Consider the following 19,519-nt stretch of genomic DNA (forward strand, 5'->3'; position numbering starts at 1 on the left):
TCCCAAATGCCTTGCAAGATTCAACGCAAACCCCTCCCAAGGATAGCCCATTGTCTAGGACCAGCCAGTGTGGCAGAAGTGCAAACACAGCTTACAATTATTAGAAAGCCAGTTTTGTGGATTTTGGCGGGAGGTGGGTATTTTTACAAATTTAACTTTAAAGAAAGACTTGTGAATATTTTAATAGCTCACTCTTCAAATGTACATAATTCAAATTTAAAGAAAGGCTGCTGTAATGTACTAATTTATTTAAGTTTCATTAAAAAGCAGAATTGTGTTTTCCTGAGCTGGTGATTAGATCACCCTAGGGCAACATTTGCCACCTTCCCCAGAGGGTCTCCAGGACATCAGTGCTTCCCTCTCAGTCCCCTCCAAATGCTGTGTTCTTCCTAATAGCATTCCTGGGGGAGCCACTGAAGGGCTAGAGTTCCCTCTTTTGAGGTCAGAAAAAGGATCCCCTTCAACGTTTAGCTGAACCAAAACAATGTCTCTTGGAGGGCTGCAGAAGAAATGCAAAGCATTCCTTATAACAAAATGAACGGAACCAGTAGTGCTCAAACTGTGGTTCCTGGACTAGCAGCATCCTGGGAACCTGTTAGAGATGCAGAGTCTCGCCCTCCTTCCTTCCCTCCACTGAATGACTCTGGGCACAGGGCCCTATGAACTCTGCTGTGACAAACTTTCCAAATGCTTCTGATGATAAAATTCAAGAACATCTGACCTAAGGACAACAAATCACATACCCTAATAGCTATGATTGAATTCTTTCAAGGTTATTTGGTTTTTTAGTTGACACTCAGATTTAGCATTTATTACTGCCATCTCCCTGCCTGTCCACCGAGCAGACAATTGGGGCATCGCTGGGCACATCTTAGAATCACTTCTTATCTTTCTGACTTAGGAGCAGTAGGTGAAATAACCATCACTAACATTATGTCACTCTCAAGGCAGACAGAGTGACAGTCTTTGTCCTCAAAGGGATAAGGCAAGTTTCTGAGCACTGACTTGTAATTCAGAAGTAAGGAGAGGGGTTCTCTGGAGCTTTGGCCTAATTGCTAAGTTCCTCTGCAGCAGAGAGAGGATAATACATCCACTTCCTGGCTTCCTCTCCCAGCGTGGTCAAGTGGACTCACACAGCAAGGACAAAACATGGCCACGTTCTGCTCGAATCTGTGAAGCTTCTGTTGAGAGCATTCATTAAGAGCCCAGTATAAAACGGCAGACCCTGTCCACCGGGGAGTCTTCCTGATGTCTTTCTGTTTGTTTTCAGGGATTACTTTTATACTGTGACCTTGTGGAGTCGACATTTGAAAAGTTAAAGTTGCCTAGCAGGAAGGTGGATGCTTTAGATCATTTTCAAAAATGCTTTCTGATTTTAAAATTGCACCATCAGAGAGTGGACAGTGGCAAGTGCAGCCAGCAGGAGGAGAAGACCTGGAAGGCCATCCGCGTGGACCTGGTCATGTGCCCCTACGAGCGCCGTGCCTTTGCCCTGCTGGGCTGGACTGGCTCACGGGTAAGTGCTATGTGGGTCCAAAAGATATGGGTTGGGTCTACTGGGGCCCAGGAGAGAGACAGAGGTAGTGGAGGCAGGGTAACAGGGAGGAGTGCCCAGAAACTTCCAGATCCGGGCAGTCTACCTGCATGCAATCAAGTGAGACTAATTAATTTAGAACAGTATGGCCCCGGGCTGGCACCTGCTCACCTGGGAGCAGGTGAGATGTGTAAATCCCCCCCATCTACCATCCCCCACCCCACCATCCCAACCCGATCTCCTGAATCAGAAACTTTGGGGATGGCGCCCAGGAATCTGTGTTTGGAAAAAGCCCTGCACATATTTCATATTTCTGATGTAGCTAGAGTGTGAGGACCGATGTAGAGAAAGCAGCAAGGTGGCTGAGTGCACAGGTTTGGCTTCTCCAGAGCTGGTCATGAGGCACTGCTCTCCCTCCTACCAGCTGGGGGATCTCTAATGAGTTCCCTGTGTCCTTGAAGACTTGGTTTTTCCATCAGGTCCTAGGGACCTCGGCCACCTCCTGCTGAGGGGCTGCAGGGATGGGTGAGATGAAGCTGGCAAAGCCCTCAGTACCACGCGGGCCACGTGGTCGGTGCTGGCCAAGTGGCAGCTCTCACTCCCACCATGTTATATTCACAACAGTGGTGCCCCTGATTTGATTCTCATCAGCTTGAGCTCCCCCCTCTGGTGTAAGCACCCCTCCCTTCTATCAGTGTCCCAGGGTAGCTAGCTATGACTTTGGTGATGTGTGCCTTTAGAGGGTTTTATGTAGATAAATGACATAACACAGATTAATTGTCCTCAACCTTGAGTTAAGTGCCCAGTGCCTTTGCTTGAGCTGCAATTATATCAACAGAGGGTCTTGGCCCTAGAATTTCTTACTCTCACCAAAAATATTGGCTGACGTTTTTCATTCATGAAAGCTGGAAAAACTGATGGAACAATATATCATAAATGCAGCTTGTTGACCTGAATCTTTGGGAACACAGAGTCTGTTGAGAAAGGGGAGAGTTCCAAAAAGAAGTCCAAGGTTATACAAGGTCAGGCCACTTAGGAATCACTGGCAGAAATGGTTTCCTCTTGTCCATTTTGTTTGAAGATGGGTGTATTTCCAGCACATTCTAGTCTCTTCTCTCAGAGTCCTTGAAATTACTGCTATTGGTTCTGCAGGTGTTGATAGAATACTAAGCTTTTCGCTGGGCCACTTTAAATGATTTGACCTCTTTAAGCCCCAATTGTGCCATCTCTGTGGTGAGTAACAGTGGTGCCTACCTCCAATGTCACCATTTGGGTTAAATGAGAGGCTGCATGGGTTTAAATGTGGCATGTGCCCAGCATATGGTAGCTACTCATGTTATTATTTTTATGCCCTATTTATGCAGTCACTGAAGATAGTGTGTTTTGTCTCTAGGTTGATACCTGTTGGTAGGCGACCAGAATTAGTTCTAGTCTAAAATTCTATAGGTGAGAAATTCAATTTCACCTTTTTACCCAAAGGTTTCAGGGCCTAGGAATTACTCTCCACACATTTCATCTATTAATCTCACCTCAATTTGGGGCCTACAAATGTGAATGGTGCCCTTGAGAGTTTTGCAGTACACAACTTGCGCAGCTGTATGCAGCAGCTCTGGATCCATCTCTGAAGTCTGTTGTGACCAATGACACAGCAAGCCTGATACCATTACCCCTGCTCAATGTTCAGCCTTTCTTCATCTGAAACACAAGACATTGTCCTTGCCATGCCTGTTTCACAGGGTCATTTTGAGAAACTAAAGAGGCTTTAAAGCAAAAGGCAGAACTGTCTCAGGTAAAGTGCCTGAGCTTTGGGATGCAGGAGTCTAAGTCCTAGCTCTATCATTGGTTGTGTGGTCACGGGTAAATGACTTAAGCTCTCTAGGCGTCTTTTCTTCATCTGAAAAACAGGCTAATAACAGCTCTAGCCTTACAGGATTGTAATGAGCATTTAACAAGACAATGCCCTCATCTCAGCACAATTCTGAGTCCAACTGTGTACTTAAAACTGTTCCCTTTTAGGTATTTAACGAGTCTTTCAGACTCTTGTAGAAGTTGTTAAATATTAACAGCAAAAGAGCACATCAGAAAATTAATATAAAGCAAGAAGTCGGCCCAGTGCCTGGCATAAGGTAAACTCTCCAGAAATATTAAGAAGGATATAATTGCCTGGTTTATAGCCATGGCCGTCCTGACTGGTCCTCACCCAGTACAGCTGAGTGATCCTGTTATAAATCAGATCAGGTTACTCCCCTGTCCAAAACCTTGCAGAGACTCCCCATTTAATTCAGAGTAAATGTGGAAGGTCCTATAGTGGCTCATAAGACCCTGCAGGATCCTCTCACCCTCTTAATGCCTCTGAACTCCTCTTCTACTGCTCTCAGGGGCCAGGCTTACTTCTCGCTAAGCCTGTGTTCTAGCTGTTCTTCTGCCTGGAAAGCTCTCCCCCCAGAGTCTACTTGGCTAACTCCTTCACGTTTTTCAATTCCTTGCTCAAAACCCCACCTTCTCAGTGAAGCCTGCCCTGTACACAGCACTTACCTTTCAGCATATCCTATAATTTATTTATTCCATTCTTGTGTCTTTTCTGTGTCCTCTGCTCAAATCCAAGCTCCACCAGGGTAGACGTGTTATGGTCTAAGCACAGAGACCATACCTGGCACATAGCAGATGCTCACTAAATATGTGTTCAGTAAATATTATTATTCTCCAAATAAAAGACATTATTATCATTTCTTACAGCCTATGGGGAAATGTTCTGAGGTTTTAGCAGAGGAGTCCAGGAATACATCTGTCAGCACACATAACTGGGGAGCTAAGGACAGTCTCTGTCCTCATTATCCCATTCCTCCCCAACCTTTCCCAACACATTGTGAGCAGCCATTGCTCTAAATCCTGGGGGCGGCAGCAGGGGTGGGGCCATGAAGATAGTGTCCCAGGGCTGGGAGGAAGCTCAGTGCCAAACAACACCGTCATATTTTCACAGACCAGCAGCTACTGCATCCAGAATCTGCTTCACCCTGTTTGTCCACAACCCTGGCTCCCCCTGTGGCACATTATCAAAGACTTCTGTTTGGAAAGTCTGTTTTCTTACACATGGGGTGGTGGGGGGTAGGTCCCCACAGCAGCTTTCCTAAAGTAGGAGATGGCTCTTCCCACTAGAGGGCGCCATTATTCCACGGTTCCTCCTCTCACAGGGGAGGATCAACATTTCTAGATATGTGCTGCTCTCAGATAAAACAATATGAATGTCAACTGTCCTCTATCTCGGGCTTCAGCTTTCACTCCCTGCAGCCTTAGAGCCCACCCTTGACCATAGGACATGCTATTCTGGGACAAGTGGCTCAAACCATCAGTTTTACAAAATCTCATCTGAGAGACTGTTACAATGAGAGGGAACCTTACTTACTCACTTACTTCATTCTCCTGTTCAACAAATCAAGATCAGAGAAGCTGGGTGACTTGCCAAAAGATGCACAGCCAAATAGGGACAAAATCCAGGATGTAATTTGGGTCTCCTGACTTCTCATCCTCTCTTACAATAGTGATATTCCAAAACAAAACAAAAACAAAACTACTATTCATCCAGCATTTACTTGGGGCCAACTATTATCCTGGAGACAACCCTCTCCAACATTTATTTATTCATTCGACAAACATTTGCTGTACATCTTCTATTTGCCAGGCACTATTAGAAAAGAGAATACGGTCATGAACAAGCTAGGCTCCTATTTTCAGGGAGCTTACATTCTGGTGTGGAGGGGCAATCACAGAGCTCTGTCATCACAGAACCTTGCCCTCAGGGAGAAAATTGCTTTGAGAATGTTTAGTGGAGATAAATAGATATCTCACTGTAGAGAGTTAGATATCTCTAAACACATAATATCGAAGACATTCTAGGCTCGATAGTCACTTATTTTAATTATATCTCATCCAGCAGTTTGAGAGAGACATCCGACGCTATGCCACGCATGAGCGGAAGATGATCCTGGATAACCATGCATTATATGACAAGACCAAGGTAGAGTTGTCTACCCGAGATGGGCTTCTTTGATCATCATCCCAATGGTTAGCTCTCTGAGCACTTTTCGTGAACTGATTTTAGTGTCCAGGTTCAATTTCCTTTGCCCTGAGTGTCCTGTTCTCCCAGATCACAGTTGAGGACAGCTAGAAGAATCCTGATGGGACCATGCTCCCTACCTGGCCTGGAATGTACCTCAAGGGCTTTGGACTCAAAGATGATGAGCTTGTTGGGCCCTGAGAACCAGTTCAGCAGTGAGCATTAGTTGAGTTTGGTATATCTTTGTATCTTTAGTGAATAATTCCAAAGGAAACCAAGGATTCCCCCAAATCATAAATACCACGCAAGTACCCCTTAAATGCAATGAGCAGTAACATTTTAAGTGATCACGTAGGTCATTAATGAGAGCCGTGCAAGAGAGAGAGCAACAGAGCTGCCCTGAGATGTAGACGAGCAGTCAGCTGGGCTCACTCTCTAGCTATGGAACTCACTTGGTATGCTAGACGTACACTGGTCATGATCCAAATTCATGCTGCAGCAAAATGATAAATTACTCTATGAATTATGAAGAGTTAAATATTCATCTGTTAAATCTACATGCCAAAGTCTGCTGTTTTTACAGTGGTCAAGGACACTAAACTAAGCTCAGAGGGGAATAAGACACAAAATAACTAAAAGTAATGATCTTGACACTCTAGGAGCTTACAGTCCAGCTGAGCTGTATTATTTAGAGCTATCTCAGTTAAAAGTCAGAAACCCACTCCAAGATGGCATAGCAGAAAAAGGATGCTTGGCTTATAATTGCAGCATCTGGGGGTAATACTGACTTCAGGTGTGGCTGCATCCAGCTGCTAATGCAGGTTTCCCTCAGTGTTGGTTTCATTCTCAGGCACGGTCTTCCCACGATTCCCATCCTTCCAGCTTGACAGAGAAGAACCTCTTTCCTAATAGTTCTGGCAAGAGTCCTAGTTGATATTCACTGGCCAGGCCTAGGCTGTGTGCCCAATCTTGAACCCTTTCCTGTGGCTCTGATTGGTCAGGCTTGGATCACGTGGCCCTCCTTAGAGAGGGAATTAGCTCCACACCTGATCCTCATGGACTGAGAGGAGGGAGTGGTGGTTTTCCAAAGAAAAGTCAAAGTGATGCTGTCAGATGAGAGGACTGTAGATTGGCAGGAAAGCCTCACATGTCAAGCATGTGAGTGGAGGCACATTCACATAACACAATTTAGGAATACTTACAAATGAACACATTCTAAATAGTCTAACATAACGGAGTATATCTTACATGCCCTACACTGTGCTATAGGCAAGAAGGAATGATGGAGAAGCAGTGCTTGGTCTAAAAGAGATCATGGGCTGGAAGCCTGGTGGGGTTTGGGGTGGGGCAGGTGAGGAAGGCCAGAGGGAGAACCAGCATATACAGGTATCCTATAATTGCTTCTCCTCATTACCTAGAGCAGCAGTGCCTCATTTTGGCTGCGCATGAGAATTACCCAGAGCGTTTAAATAGACTGGTCATAGGACCTCTTCTGAGATTCTCATTTCACTGGACCGGGGTGTAGCTCAGGCTTCCGTGTTTTTTTAGAAGTCTCATTAGGTGGTTCTAATGAACAACTGTAGTTAAGAACTACAGATCTATAGAAAAAATACCAACTGCTTGTATCTAAATATGTAAAGTTGTCAAAATTTTACCTTAGTCTATGAAATATCATATTTGGGGGTTAGAAAATATAAAAATTACAGAAGTCAGTTAAGATCTAAAGAAAAGAAGCCAGTTAAGATGACTTTTTATACGCAGAAGCAGGGAATTATGTTTTGGTAACAATTCATTCTGCCAAGACAATTTACAAGTAAAACTCACTATGTCAGCATCAAGATGTTTAAAAATATCTGAATGCACATATTTCTTTTTATACTTTCAGAAAATATTTCTCAAAGCAGAAAGTGAAGAAGAAATTTTTGCACATCTGGGATTGGATTACATTGAACCATGGGAAAGAAATGCCTAGAAAAAGTTGTCAACTTTTTTTCAGCCTTTTTTTTTTAGGTTAAGTAGATTATGCTTCATATTGTAGTAAAGATGCCTTAGAAAAATATGAGATTCTTTAAGTCTTATTGAAATACAGATTGCCTTTAGAAATAGTTTTGAAAACACGATAAGGCGTCACCTGGTAATGGGTTATGCTCTAGTAGGCCATTTGTATGACTGTGGCTTAGAATTCACAATGCATTTTTCCATAGAAATTATATTGAAATGGGTGGCTTATTTCCAGGGAAGCTCATCAAAGCCCACTTTGCCCGCAGGGTAGCTGAGATACTGTATATTTGGAATAAAAACAGAAGGAAACAAGAGATGGTGGAGTCTTCTTTTCACTCAAATACCATAAAATATTCTAAACAAAAATGTAACAAAATGAAATAATGAAGAGTTGAAGATTTATTGAGGAGAGAAACAGGTTTAATGAGAAGATCAGAGATTCTAGAAGGGGTTCTAGGTCCCTTCTGGAGCTTTTGGAGGATGGGGTCCTAACTCTAGACTCACTGCGCTCAGGTCAAAGTCTGCTCCTCTGGTCACAGTGGAGCTGTGCTCCAGGTGTCCTAGCACAAGGCCACACACAGGATATATTCCCACTGCTTTCACTCCGAAGTGCAATTTCCTAAATGCCAAAGAAATATCTTCCCTGTTTTCTGTCTCTGAGTCTCTCTCTGGATCTTAGTGGCCCTTTCTCTCTCAGGGAGATGCTCTTTCTTGATCTTTTCATCTTAGGACACCCAGGGTAAGTGAGGCAGCTTTGAAAGCACATGTTGGTAGGTGCAGGAATTCATTGGGTTTGTAGAATGTGTACTTAGTTATTTGAAGAAGAGGTGACATGTTCATGAGCAATCAGAGGCCCTAAGTGAGAAGGAAGTGCCTCCACAGCATATCAAAATGGAGTTGGTGGATGGATCCTGAGACACTATGGACCCAAGTTCTTCCACTAGGAGACCCTACTTTTTCACCAGCAGTGGTCCTCCTTGCATGAGGGAACCAGGACTCCTGGAAGCCATGGTGAAGGCCTGACCTGAGCCAGTTAGGGCTGTCCACAGACTTTCCTCAGATGGCAAGCAAATTGCTACTTAGCCCACCCCTCTGATCCTGTGTTCATCCACTCATGAGTCTTCTTGCTCTCTTTTCCTGGAGGGTGCAGTGGAGGCCTTTCTCTCCACTCCCACAAGTGGATATAGCCTTCATTTCTAATAATCTCTTGGAACAACACTTGCCTTCACTCCACCCTGTTTACCCTCAAAACACACACACACATACACACAGAGTCTTTTGTAGAATCACCTTTCTTAAGTACTGTCTGATCACAGACACAAATGGGAGCAATGAATCGTCCAGCCATGTGCTACCCCTGTGGGCAGGGAACAGATGTCTCCACATGATTTCTACCTTGAGACATTCAGAAATAAGAAATTGTTTTCTCTCATACATCCCCTTTATGTTTTATTTATAGCCCAACTTGCACCATACTAGCCCTGACCATCCTTCCCATGGAAGCCAGGTGTGATGGGTGTCAGGGTATTTTTTTTTTTTTTTTTTGAGAAAAAAGATGTGGAAAAAAGATGGTAAGGCAAGACATACAGAAATCAAACCATTTTCCCAAAATCATTAAGGAAAGCATAGGTCAAGACTAAAATCCACAGGCTCCTTCTGGACCTCACTTGGTGATTCACTGCTTATTAAACAACAAGATCTGAGTGTTGGAATGAACCCTTAGCTCTGTCACCTACAGAGACAAACCAATCCAAAAGTTTTCAGATCTTCAAAGGAAATTTGGGTTGGTTAAGAAGCAGCTTGGCATCTCTTATCACTCCAAGCACAAATCCCTGGGTTTTCAGTTCTGTTCCAGCTCTAGATTCTGCTCCTTGATCGAACTGTATCATTCCAGGCTCAACCTGGGCATAAGCCACCACAATCCCCTCCTTCTCTCCATTTCGACAGTGGGACGGTAAGTGTCAGGCATGGGCTCCTCGCTTCCTGCTACAGTCTTCACATATACATGGGCTCCTTCTGCTCCCATCAGATTCTTCTCATGTGTGGGTGACCTCCTAGGATTCTTGAGAAAACAAACAGGTTTTTCAAAAATAGAGCAAAGACTTCTGCTTCTGACCCAAATGGGGCAACAGCAACCAGATTACCCTCCCACCTGAAACAACCAAAATCAGAAAAAAAAAAATTAAAACAATAGTTTTCAAGATGCTGGACAGCAGGCAAGGAAGGATATAATTCTTGAGAGACAGAGAACGAATGAGAGGAGACCTACGATTGCCAAGTTTAATGCCTTTGGAGATGTTTTCTGGCCACTCACTCTCTTCTGTTTAACCTTAGCTTGGTGTTCCTTTTTCATTCCTTTTACCTTTAATCTATTAGTGTCTTTATATATTAAAGTAAGTTTTTGCAGGCAGTATACATTTGGATCTTATTTTTATATCCAAACTGATAAAAAATTTTTTTTATTTTTATATCTCTACCTCTTAGTTGGGGTAGTTAGACCATTTATATTTAATGAAGTCATGGTTGGGTTTAAATGTACCATCTTCCTATTTGTTTTCTGTTTGTTCTGTCTATTCATTACTACTTTTTAAATTTTTTTCTGCTTTCTTCCTAAAGATTTTAGGAGCATCTTATTGAGGTCCATGAAAAAAAATCCCGTTGGGATTTATATTGGAATTACATTTATCATATAGATTGATTTGAGGTTGTTTGACATCTTTATGCTCTTGAGTCTTCATATCCAGGAGCTTGGTATGTAACTTCCATTATTTAGGTCTTATTTAATATCTTTTACTGAAGTTTTATTATTCTCTACAAAGGGGTTACAGATTTTCTTAGACTTATTCTTTAGCATTCTACATATTTTTATTATCACTACAAAGTGGTATTTTTTAAAATTACTTTTTCTAGGTGATTGTTATTGATTTTTAGAATGCAAAGTACTTTATCATATCCAGGAAACTTGTTAAAATCTCTCCTTAATTCTAATAATTTATCTGTAGATAATTTGGCTTTTCTATGTAAATAATCATATCATCTGCAAATAATAACAGTTTTGTTTCTTCTTTCCCAGTTTTATACTTTCTTCTTCTTTTTCTTTGTATTTTAATCTGTACTGAGGTACAATTGACAAACAAGATTATAAGATGCTTAAAGAATATGATGTGATTTTTTAATATACATACACATTGTGAAAAGATTTCCCTTATTGAGTTAAGTTCTACTTCTTAACCTACTGCATTGACTAGGACCTGAAGTACAGTATTGAATGGAATTCTATTCTGTATTGAATTGAGTATCCTTGTTTCCAATCTTAAAGAGAATTCATTTTACCTTTAAGTATGATGTTTGCTGTAACTTTTTTAAAAAGATGTCTTCTTTCCAGTTAAGGAGGTTCCTATTCTATTTTCAACTTGCTAAGAGTTCATATCACAAATGGCTGTTTAATTTTTTTAGACTCTCTTCTCCTATTGAGATGGTCACACAATTTTTCTGTTTTAATTTGTCGGTGAAATAAATAATATTAAATTGATTTTCTAATATTACATCAACCTTGAATTCCTATCCAGCCAATAAAAATACAGTGAGAACCTCCTTTGTGCCCAAGCTTCATTGGGTTGCCTCTTTTCCACATGAGCCCACATTGTACTTCTTCCATACATGGAAGGTTTAAAAACCCTTAGCTTTCATGTATTAATGACATACAGTGATTAAAGAAAAGGTTTATTTGAGAGAGAGACAGCACAGTGGGGAGGGCGAGACGGAGACAGAGAGAGAGAATCTCAAGCAGACTCCCTGATGAGCCTGGAGCCCAGTGTGGGGCTTGATCTTATGACCAACCCTGAGATCATGACTTGAGCCCAAATCAAGAGTTGGACACTTAACCAACTGAGCCACCCAGGCACCGCATTGATACACAGTGATTTTAACTAAGAGTGCTTACCTCAGCAATCTTGGGATTGTCATAGATTTCTGAAATTTCACATGGCCTCTCACTTTCCTAAGTTGATAAAAAGAATTTAAAAAATGAAGAAGAAATGAAGGGTCACAGCATTTCCCTATGACAATGATTGAAATCAATGGTTCTTAAACCTGCATGCACATAAGAATCACTAGAACACTTTAAAAATAAAGTAACCAAACGGATAATAACCATCCCCCCCAAAAAAATCCATAAATGAGAGATACCACTGTAAGTTAACCTCAAAAATAATCCAGGATTGACAGTGGAGAGAGAGAAGTGTGTAGGAGTAGAGATCAAACAAGATTGGCCACATTTTGATAATTGGGTTCATTATACTATTCCCTCTACTATAGTAGACATTTAAAATCCCTCATGCCACAGCCCTTTTGTCCAGAGATACTAATTTAATTGGTTTTGGTGATTGGTATTTGTAGTTATAGTATTGGTAGCTTCCTAGATGCGTGTTAAAGTGCACCAAAGGTTAAGAAACTATGATTTAAATAAATTACACCACCAACAACCACAATACACCTTACTGTGTTTAAAGTTCACAGCTTGTCAACACATCTTTACAACCATGATCTCAGTCCATCCTCACAACCTCCTAAAATAGGGAGGGTAGTTTTTATGACTTCTCTTTTGGAGTAGAACTAACCAAGACCCAGAAAATGTGAAGTCACTGGTTCAGAGTCACATAAGTCATAAAGTGGCAGAGCCAGGTGTAGAGGCCAGGTGGTCTGTCTCCCATTAATGCTTACCAGTGTTGAGAACAATCAGGACTGTTCACAGAGGATGGAATTAGAACCCAGAAACTTCTTGGGTATTGTCTGGGTGGCCTTTGAATTCTGAGCCTGGTCTCCAGAGCAAACCAGCATTTGGAGGGGTGGGGTGGGGTTGGTAGATTCCCTGGGGGCTGATGTGTGTTCTGATGTAGAAAAAGGGCAAAGATAAACAGAGCCTATTCCTACCATATACCCCTCAGCACCTATTTGTCTCTTACTTTTCCTGAGATTGTCCCCACTCTCTTTATGAAGTTTAGGTCCTTCTGTCCTTAATTTCAGAAAACATACCCACAGTACAGGTGTGCATTTGCCATGGCAACACCTGTCCCTCTCCACAGTTACTTTCTGGCCACCCCAAATACCATCCTTATTGCAGCAGATTTCCTAAAGTGAAGGTTGGGTGACAGATCGGCTCTGCCCAGAGTATAGTAACATGAGTCTGAGATAGAAACTGAGGGGCAGGAACATCCACCATCATGTCCCACAGGAAACAGATGCGGATCCTGACACCCTCAGCCCAAAGCAAGTTCACTGAAATACTGACTCCTGCCAACACAACCAGACCCAAAGGAGCTTGCTAATCACCTCGGTGGAATCATTGCTGCTTCTTCTTCGGTGGATCAGCATGAATAGTAAGGACACCAGCAGGGCTGTGGCCACCAGGGATGGGATGCCTGCTGCTAATCCAAGAGAGGGCCCACAGTCCTGCCATACAGAGAAGGGCAGAGTCAGGTTCTCCAAGCATAAAGGGAAAGTTAGGTTGATTAAAAATAAAACAAAGCAAAAACCTGCATAGCCTCTTAAGTGTCGTATACAAAATCAAAAGATTAATAAAATAATGCAGAAAAAGGTGTTTGAAAATGTACATGACAAATGACTCATGTCATAGGACTTAATTTACATAGTTTAAATCAATGGGAAAAGGATGATAATCCAGGAGGAAAAATGGGCAAAGGATATGAACAGGCCATTCGTACAAACAGAAATACAGATGTCTCATCAACGTAGTGAAAGCTGAGAAACAATTCAAAATGATTAGATACTATTTTAACCTATCAGTTTGGCAAAAGGTAAAAAGTTATATCCCACATCATTTTGATGTAAATGTTTACATTTATTTGCACTACATTCATTAAGCAATTAATTTCAGATTACCTGGAAATATCAAAGATAATCTGCAGAATCCCTATAAATGCTCAACTCTGATATGTAACATACATACAAAGAAGTACACAAATTATAAATATACAGCTGGATGACTTCACATGTGGAACCCACGCAGCCAACCAGCACCCAGACGAAGACTGGTAGGGACCCCAGAAGCTGTCCCTATACTCCCAGTAAAGGCACGTGTGGCCACTATCCTGAATTCTGTCACTGTAGATTAGTTTTGGGTTTGTTTTTTTTTTCCAGGATCACCTAGATGGCGATCCATGAAAAATATGGATGGTTTCATGTCTAGCTTTTTCTGCTTAACGCTTTGGGAAAACTGCTTGTGATTTCTGCATGCTCGCTCTCATTTTTGAACTGAGTTGGTTGTAAGAATAATTGTTGAGCCAGACTCTGTATTTGGTGACAGTTCGCATATTTGAACTCTACTCCTCAAAACAAAGATAGGAAATGCCTAGATCATTATTATTCCCTTTTTACAAGTGACCAGACTGAGGCTCCATGTGACATACTTACTGCTTCTTTCCCACTTGTAGCAGGTGGGGAGGAAGTCTGTGTGGAAAAAAAAAATACATCTTAAAAAAATAAAACCACACAGTGCACATTATGCAAACGGCTTATATAAGCTGTAATGCCTGAATGCCCTAGCTGGAGGATCCAAGGTCCGTGCTCTTCACCGCTGGGCTACGCTGCCATCCGTGACCCAGTTTTTGCACTTGACAGTTCGGTATGGCGCAGCAGAGACAGACTTGCATATGTATCCTCGTTCCAACCCCCCCTGCGGATAGGCTCTGATGAGCCCTGTATCCCCCTCTCACCTACTTCACTGGGCACTGGCCTTCTAGTCATTCAGCTGCACCAAAAGAGAAGAGTTATTTATTATTTGTTTCTAAGTTTCATTTATTTATTTGAGAGAGAGAGCGAGAGAGAGCACACAAGCAAGCAGGGAGAGGGGCAGAGGGAGAGAGAGAATCCTGAAGCAGGGTCCCTCCTGAGTGTGGAGCCTGACCCAGGGCTCGATCTCAGAACCCTGAGATCATGACAGAAGCTGAAATCAAGAGCAGGCCCCTCCCACCTACTGAGCCACCCAGGTGTCCCCAAAGGAAGGGAGATGTAGTAGAATATAACTGCCAGATAGGGTGACCAACCATCCAGAGAACTTGCCCAGGATATAGGATGTGCCCTGCCAACACCAGACAGTCCCAAACTGGGATGGATGGTTGCCCTACATAGGTCCAAAGGGGGAGGGGACAGTTCTCAGAGAAATGGGCTATGAACAGAGAAGGCATTACACACGGTGATGACTAGCATTTACAGGCTTCCCTCTCACTCTCACTCACCTCCATGGCCCCAAGCTTCTCTGAGTTACCTTCACAGGGTAGGCCAAACCGGAATAAGACAGAACCTGGGGTCTCTACAGACCTAAGTTCAAGCAGCCAGGGGGAATGTTCCAGCAGGGACCATATCAAAGGTTTTGACAGGTACAGAGAGGGCTGGGGGTTGGGGGGAGTTGTGTGAGGGCAACAGTGAGAGGGTGAAGCAGCTAGCCGGAGCAGGACCGGGAGATTCTGAAGGCAGGGCCCTACTGGGAGGGCGGAGTGGGGGGGGACAGAGATCCAGGGCGGCCAGTAGTGGGCGCCAGAGGCCGGCAGTGAGCCAGGAGGTGGCCCCTTTCCACGGCTCTCCAGGACTATGCCCCCCTGTTACGGTAGAAACGATCGCAGGCTCACACATCCTCTTACCAGGTAGATTCAGTTTATTCTCTTTGAAGAACAATGTAACTTATCAGAAAAATTTGGCACGGCCAAACGTACTGAAAAACCGGGCCGGGAAAATGCCCGTCTCAATCATAACAACACTGCGGGTCGGAGAACAGCCCCCCGCTGTATTATCTGCACGCAACGTGGGCACAGAAGACAGAAGATCAGCTGTGTACCGAAACTATATGCCTTCCTCAACTCACAGCCTCTGTCGGACTTGGAACTAAATGCCATACTCAAGAGCCATAAACCGTTCATCCTTGTTGACCCAACAACGCCCCTTCTAGAACACAGACTAAGGAAATCGCCTTAAAATGCAGACCAGGATTTAGCTGTAACTCTTTTATCACCAAATGATTCTTGACTGTGGCTAATCGATTAAAGAAATAGTTCACGCGAACGAATGTCATGTGACCATTCTCAGTTATGGTTAAAAGGGCTGATGGAAAATATTCATCATAAAGTCTATATAAAATCACATGCAGAGTAAGAACACGTGGTGCAAGAGACAACAAATGTCAAAATATATGTAAAGTCAGAATATACGTAAACTCAAGCAGGACTAGAAGGAGCGACACTAATGTTTTCTGCTGCTTGGAATTTAGATGTGATTTTTTTTTTCTTATTTTACTTTCAAAATGTTTGTGATTTTTATAGTTGAAGAACTTTGTCTCAACACCTCTCCCCACAACTGCTTATAAGTGTCTGAAATCTTGCAGTTCATCCCTCAGCTTGCGGTCCAAGTGAGGGAGCTCTGCCCACCTCTCCTCACCCCTGCAGGCACCTCTGCCCACTTGCCCAGTGACGGGGAGCCTGCAGCACTTACCGTGTTGGCCAGCAGCGTGAAGTTCAGTGAGAAACTCTGGAGGAGAGAAGGAAACATTAATGCTCCGGGAATGGTCAGTTGGTCAGTCTCCTGACCCCACTACTGACTGTCACCCACCCTGGTGGGTCTCAGGAAAATTCACTGATTCCACAGGATCAGTCAAACCCCCACCTCTGCTCCCAATCTTGGCCCCTCTCCCCTTCTCAGAACCCCAGCCATGGTCCCGTAAAGGGGCCAGCCAGTGATTGCCTGATGGGTCCCAACCCAGAGGGCAGCAAAGACCACATTAGAAATTCAGCAAAGGGCTGAAAGTTTTGTTTTTCCCCTTTTGTTTTCCCTTTTGAGGGAGGGAACAGTGTGAGCTTAGAAGTAGTTGGTACTTTCTGCTTGGGTAGGAAGTAAAGGCCACGAGGGGCAAGTTCCAACAAGAACACCTGCTCCAAACCCCCTCCCCAGGAGAGAGGGTGTGAGCAGGACAAGGCTTCTGTGCCTGCTGGGTCAGAGACAAAGCTTCCAGGCTGGGGCAGAGCTGCTTAGGACAACAAAGGAGAGAGTCACGCCCTGTTCCCTCCCCTCACTCAGCACCCAGCCTCAGCTCTCCCCCAGATATGGAGTCAATATCAAAAGATTGCGAGCTCCATGGGACACCAAATTGTTAGCCTGTGCAGAGCCTCCACGGCTCCTTCTTCTTCCCCGCCCCCATCTTCTGTCACTGGAGTTTGGGCTAGCCCATGCCAGTCTTTCCAGGCTTCTCTTCCCTGACAACAAGATAGACTCTTCTAGGACAATGTTAGAGCAAGAGGAATATCTGGGCCACCTTAGGTCCGGGGCTTCTTACTCAAGGGACCCAGTCGCTGGCCTTTGTACTAACACCAACCAAGCCCACAGATGCTGCAAGGACCCTTGGTAGCTACTGTATGGGACACAGCTGCCCAGAGCCTTATCTCATCAGTGAATACTGGGTACTGATGTCAGCAAACCCAAGACAAAGCTCCCTTTGGGGGGACAGCAGAAGGAGAAGAGCAGCAACAAATGGGCCATTGCGTGTGCTGTTTATCAATATTGGGATGACGAAGATTTTGGCCAATTTCAGAAAGACATTCATATTTTGTAGAAATAACGCTCCAGTGCTCTCGTGGAGAGAAAAACATCACATCAGTTTAGGTGGGGAGAATCCGAGGCAGTGTCCTTTAGAGAGCCTGCTGGGAGGGGTGAGGCAGCCCCGGGCTTGGAGTCACCTGAGGTGGATCCCAGTCCAGACTCAGTCACTTAGGAATTGTGTGACCTTGGAAAAGTGAGTCAGAGTCTCTGGTCTCCATTCCCTCACAGCAAATCTATCTTCCCAGGCTTCAAACAGGGATAATGTCAACCTGCCTTGCCCAGAAGCCCAAAGGGAAAAACATCATTGATTGCTCCTTCTGAACTGTAAAATCCACGGCGGCGGGGGAGGGGGGTGTCACATGATGTCATGTTCTTCATGGTCTGGCCAGCACGGAGCAAGGCACAAAGAAGCCACTTGGGAAGTTCTCATGGATGGAATTGTGTGCCTAGATGAGCAACATTCTGAGTACTGGAAGTTGCTACATTTCTTGCTAGTCTACACGCTATATAATATCTACATAATGGTTCTAAAGGCACCTGAGGATCTCAGTGGCCAAGTGTCCCTCATTATGAGCTTGCCATTCATGAGGGGAAGGAGGGAGAGGCAGGATAATTACTCACTGTTATTGAGGGGATGCTGTGGGTCAGACACCGCATGCATAACCAGCCTGTGAAAGGAACCCTATCATCCCTCCCTCATGGGTGTGGAGACTGAGAGCAAGATAGGTTGCTGGTAAGTGGTCTGGGTCTGGTTAGATCACAGATCTTCCTAACTCCAACGCCGGAATTCAACTCCTTTTCATAATCTCTTTAATAAAGGAACTCCCAGAAGCCTCTTCTAACTCAGCAAACTTCATTTGATTGAGTCACGCCCAAATACGTGTCACAAGCCAGGAAGGAAATCAGAAAGTTTCCAATGCAACTTCTGAGTGTCTAACCATTGCTGATCGTGTAATGGAAGACGGACTGAGCAGATGAGGACAAAGGCGGGGATGACACCTCTGTTTCACCCGGGAAATGAAGTTAGCTGAAACATCTACTTAGTACCCTTGCTGTTTGTAGGGTTTTAAACACCAAACCTTAATAGTAAAATAAATGATGAGAGCAGCAAATATTAGATGAGAATTGTTTTAATGATTAGTATTTTGCACATAGGAAAATAATGTTTAAAAAAATCCCAAGCCCCCTGAAGTCCTAACACCGACGGTACAGTCATATTTGCATGAGATGTGAGCTTTCAATGCCTGGGAGTCGTTTCTTATAGAGAGAAGGGAAGCTTAGGGTGAGAAAAGATGCTAGCCTACTCACCATTTCTGATGCCTCCCAAGAACCTTCTCCAGCAGCACCCTCAGCGAGCTCCTTTCTTAGTGTTGCTGGCTTGTGCTTCCCATTTGTAGGAGCAACAGCCTGGGAGAGCCAGGGTGGCGGGGCAAAGGGGTGGCCCCATGAGAGCTCTGGCCATTTATGGGCAAGGGAGTAGCCGAGTCGTCTGCCCATCTCGCAGGGAGATGGTGTCCTGCTTCAAGGCCACTGTGGATGGCCCCATCACCCATCCCCTTTGTTTTCTTTTTCTCCTCTTACTTTCCAGGCTCCTTCCTCAGCTACACCCCCATCTCAGCAAAGAACCCACGGCTGGCTCGAGAGCTCAGTGGCTTCTGCGGCCAGCAGCCCTTTAGAAACAATGGGATCCCCACGCTGAGGCTGGCCGCTCCCTCCCCTGCATGGACCGCTGTCCCTGCAGCCATGGGTAGAGTGCGCCAACAGTGTCAACACAGAGGTTGGCCGCGTGACGGGAGTTGGAGCCTGCTCTGTGTCCGGGGCAGGGGCTGTGGCTGCCCCAGCGAACACACTCCCTGGTCTGTGAGCTGCCTGGCGGCATGTCTGGCCTCACCCCCTTTCTGTTCTCACATTTTGAGTGGGGACCCTCGTAGAGCTGGAGGAAGCCACTGACAAGGATGGCTTTCTAGTTTTTATGAGGCCATTGTTAGGAGTTTGTTTCTTTAAAACAGTGAAGGAACTGGAGTCCCACGCCAACAAAACAACAGAATTCCAACCGATAAATCTGATCACTTAAATGAATGCATTCATCATGGTTCAACAAATCTTTCTTTCTTTCTTTTTTTTACAGATTTTATTTATTTATTTATTTAACAGACAGAGAGAGACAGAGAGAGAGGGAACACAAGCTGTGGGAATGGGAGAGGGAGAAGCAGCCTTCCTGCCCACCAAGCAGGGAGCCTGATGCTGGGCTCGATCACAGGACCCTGGCATCATGACCGCGGGCATAGCCTGGAAGGAGGCCCATGTTCCTGAAGCAGCATAAACCA

The 19,519-nt window shown here is 44.2% G+C and overlaps 2 protein-coding genes across 2 annotated transcripts in view; one reads left to right on the plus strand and one right to left on the minus strand.

Annotated features, from left to right (window-relative positions):
• Positions 1-7,890, plus strand: part of DNTT (DNA nucleotidylexotransferase) — a 30,573-nt gene extending 22,683 nt beyond the window's left edge. Inside the window, exons 9-11 of the mRNA XM_047703501.1 lie at positions 1,271-1,516; positions 5,466-5,549; positions 7,474-7,890. Coding sequence (XP_047559457.1) covers positions 1,271-1,516; positions 5,466-5,549; positions 7,474-7,560 — 417 coding nt within the window. The 3' untranslated portion in view covers positions 7,561-7,890. The remainder of the gene's footprint in view (positions 1-1,270; positions 1,517-5,465; positions 5,550-7,473) is intronic.
• Positions 7,891-9,141: 1,251 nt separating this feature from the next.
• On the minus strand, positions 9,142-18,835 carry OPALIN (oligodendrocytic myelin paranodal and inner loop protein). The gene is made up of 6 exons (XM_047703502.1): positions 18,501-18,835; positions 16,092-16,127; positions 14,022-14,057; positions 12,921-13,040; positions 11,533-11,589; positions 9,142-9,651 (listed from the first exon to the last, which is right to left on the minus strand). Exons 1-6 carry the CDS (start codon positions 18,687-18,689, stop codon positions 9,475-9,477), a joined length of 615 nt encoding a protein of 204 aa, XP_047559458.1. The 5' UTR covers positions 18,690-18,835; the 3' UTR covers positions 9,142-9,474.
• Between the last annotated feature and the right edge of the window lie 684 nt (positions 18,836-19,519).

This window comes from Lutra lutra, chromosome 14 (genome assembly GCF_902655055.1).
Source record: "Lutra lutra chromosome 14, mLutLut1.2, whole genome shotgun sequence".
NCBI lineage: Eukaryota > Metazoa > Chordata > Mammalia > Carnivora > Mustelidae > Lutra > Lutra lutra.

Coding starts and splice junctions, on each gene's coding strand:
- OPALIN (XM_047703502.1), bottom strand. CDS start 18,689: ATGGGCAGACGACTCGGCTACTCCCTTGCCCATAAATGGCCAGAGCTC. Junction 16,128..18,500: donor CTTGGGAGGCATCAGAAATG/GTGAGTAGGCTA, acceptor TCTCTCCTCCAG/AGTTTCTCACTGAACTTCAC. Junction 9,652..11,532: donor ACAATCCCAAGATTGCTGAG/GTAAGCACTCTT, acceptor TGTTTTCTCAAG/AATCCTAGGAGGTCACCCAC.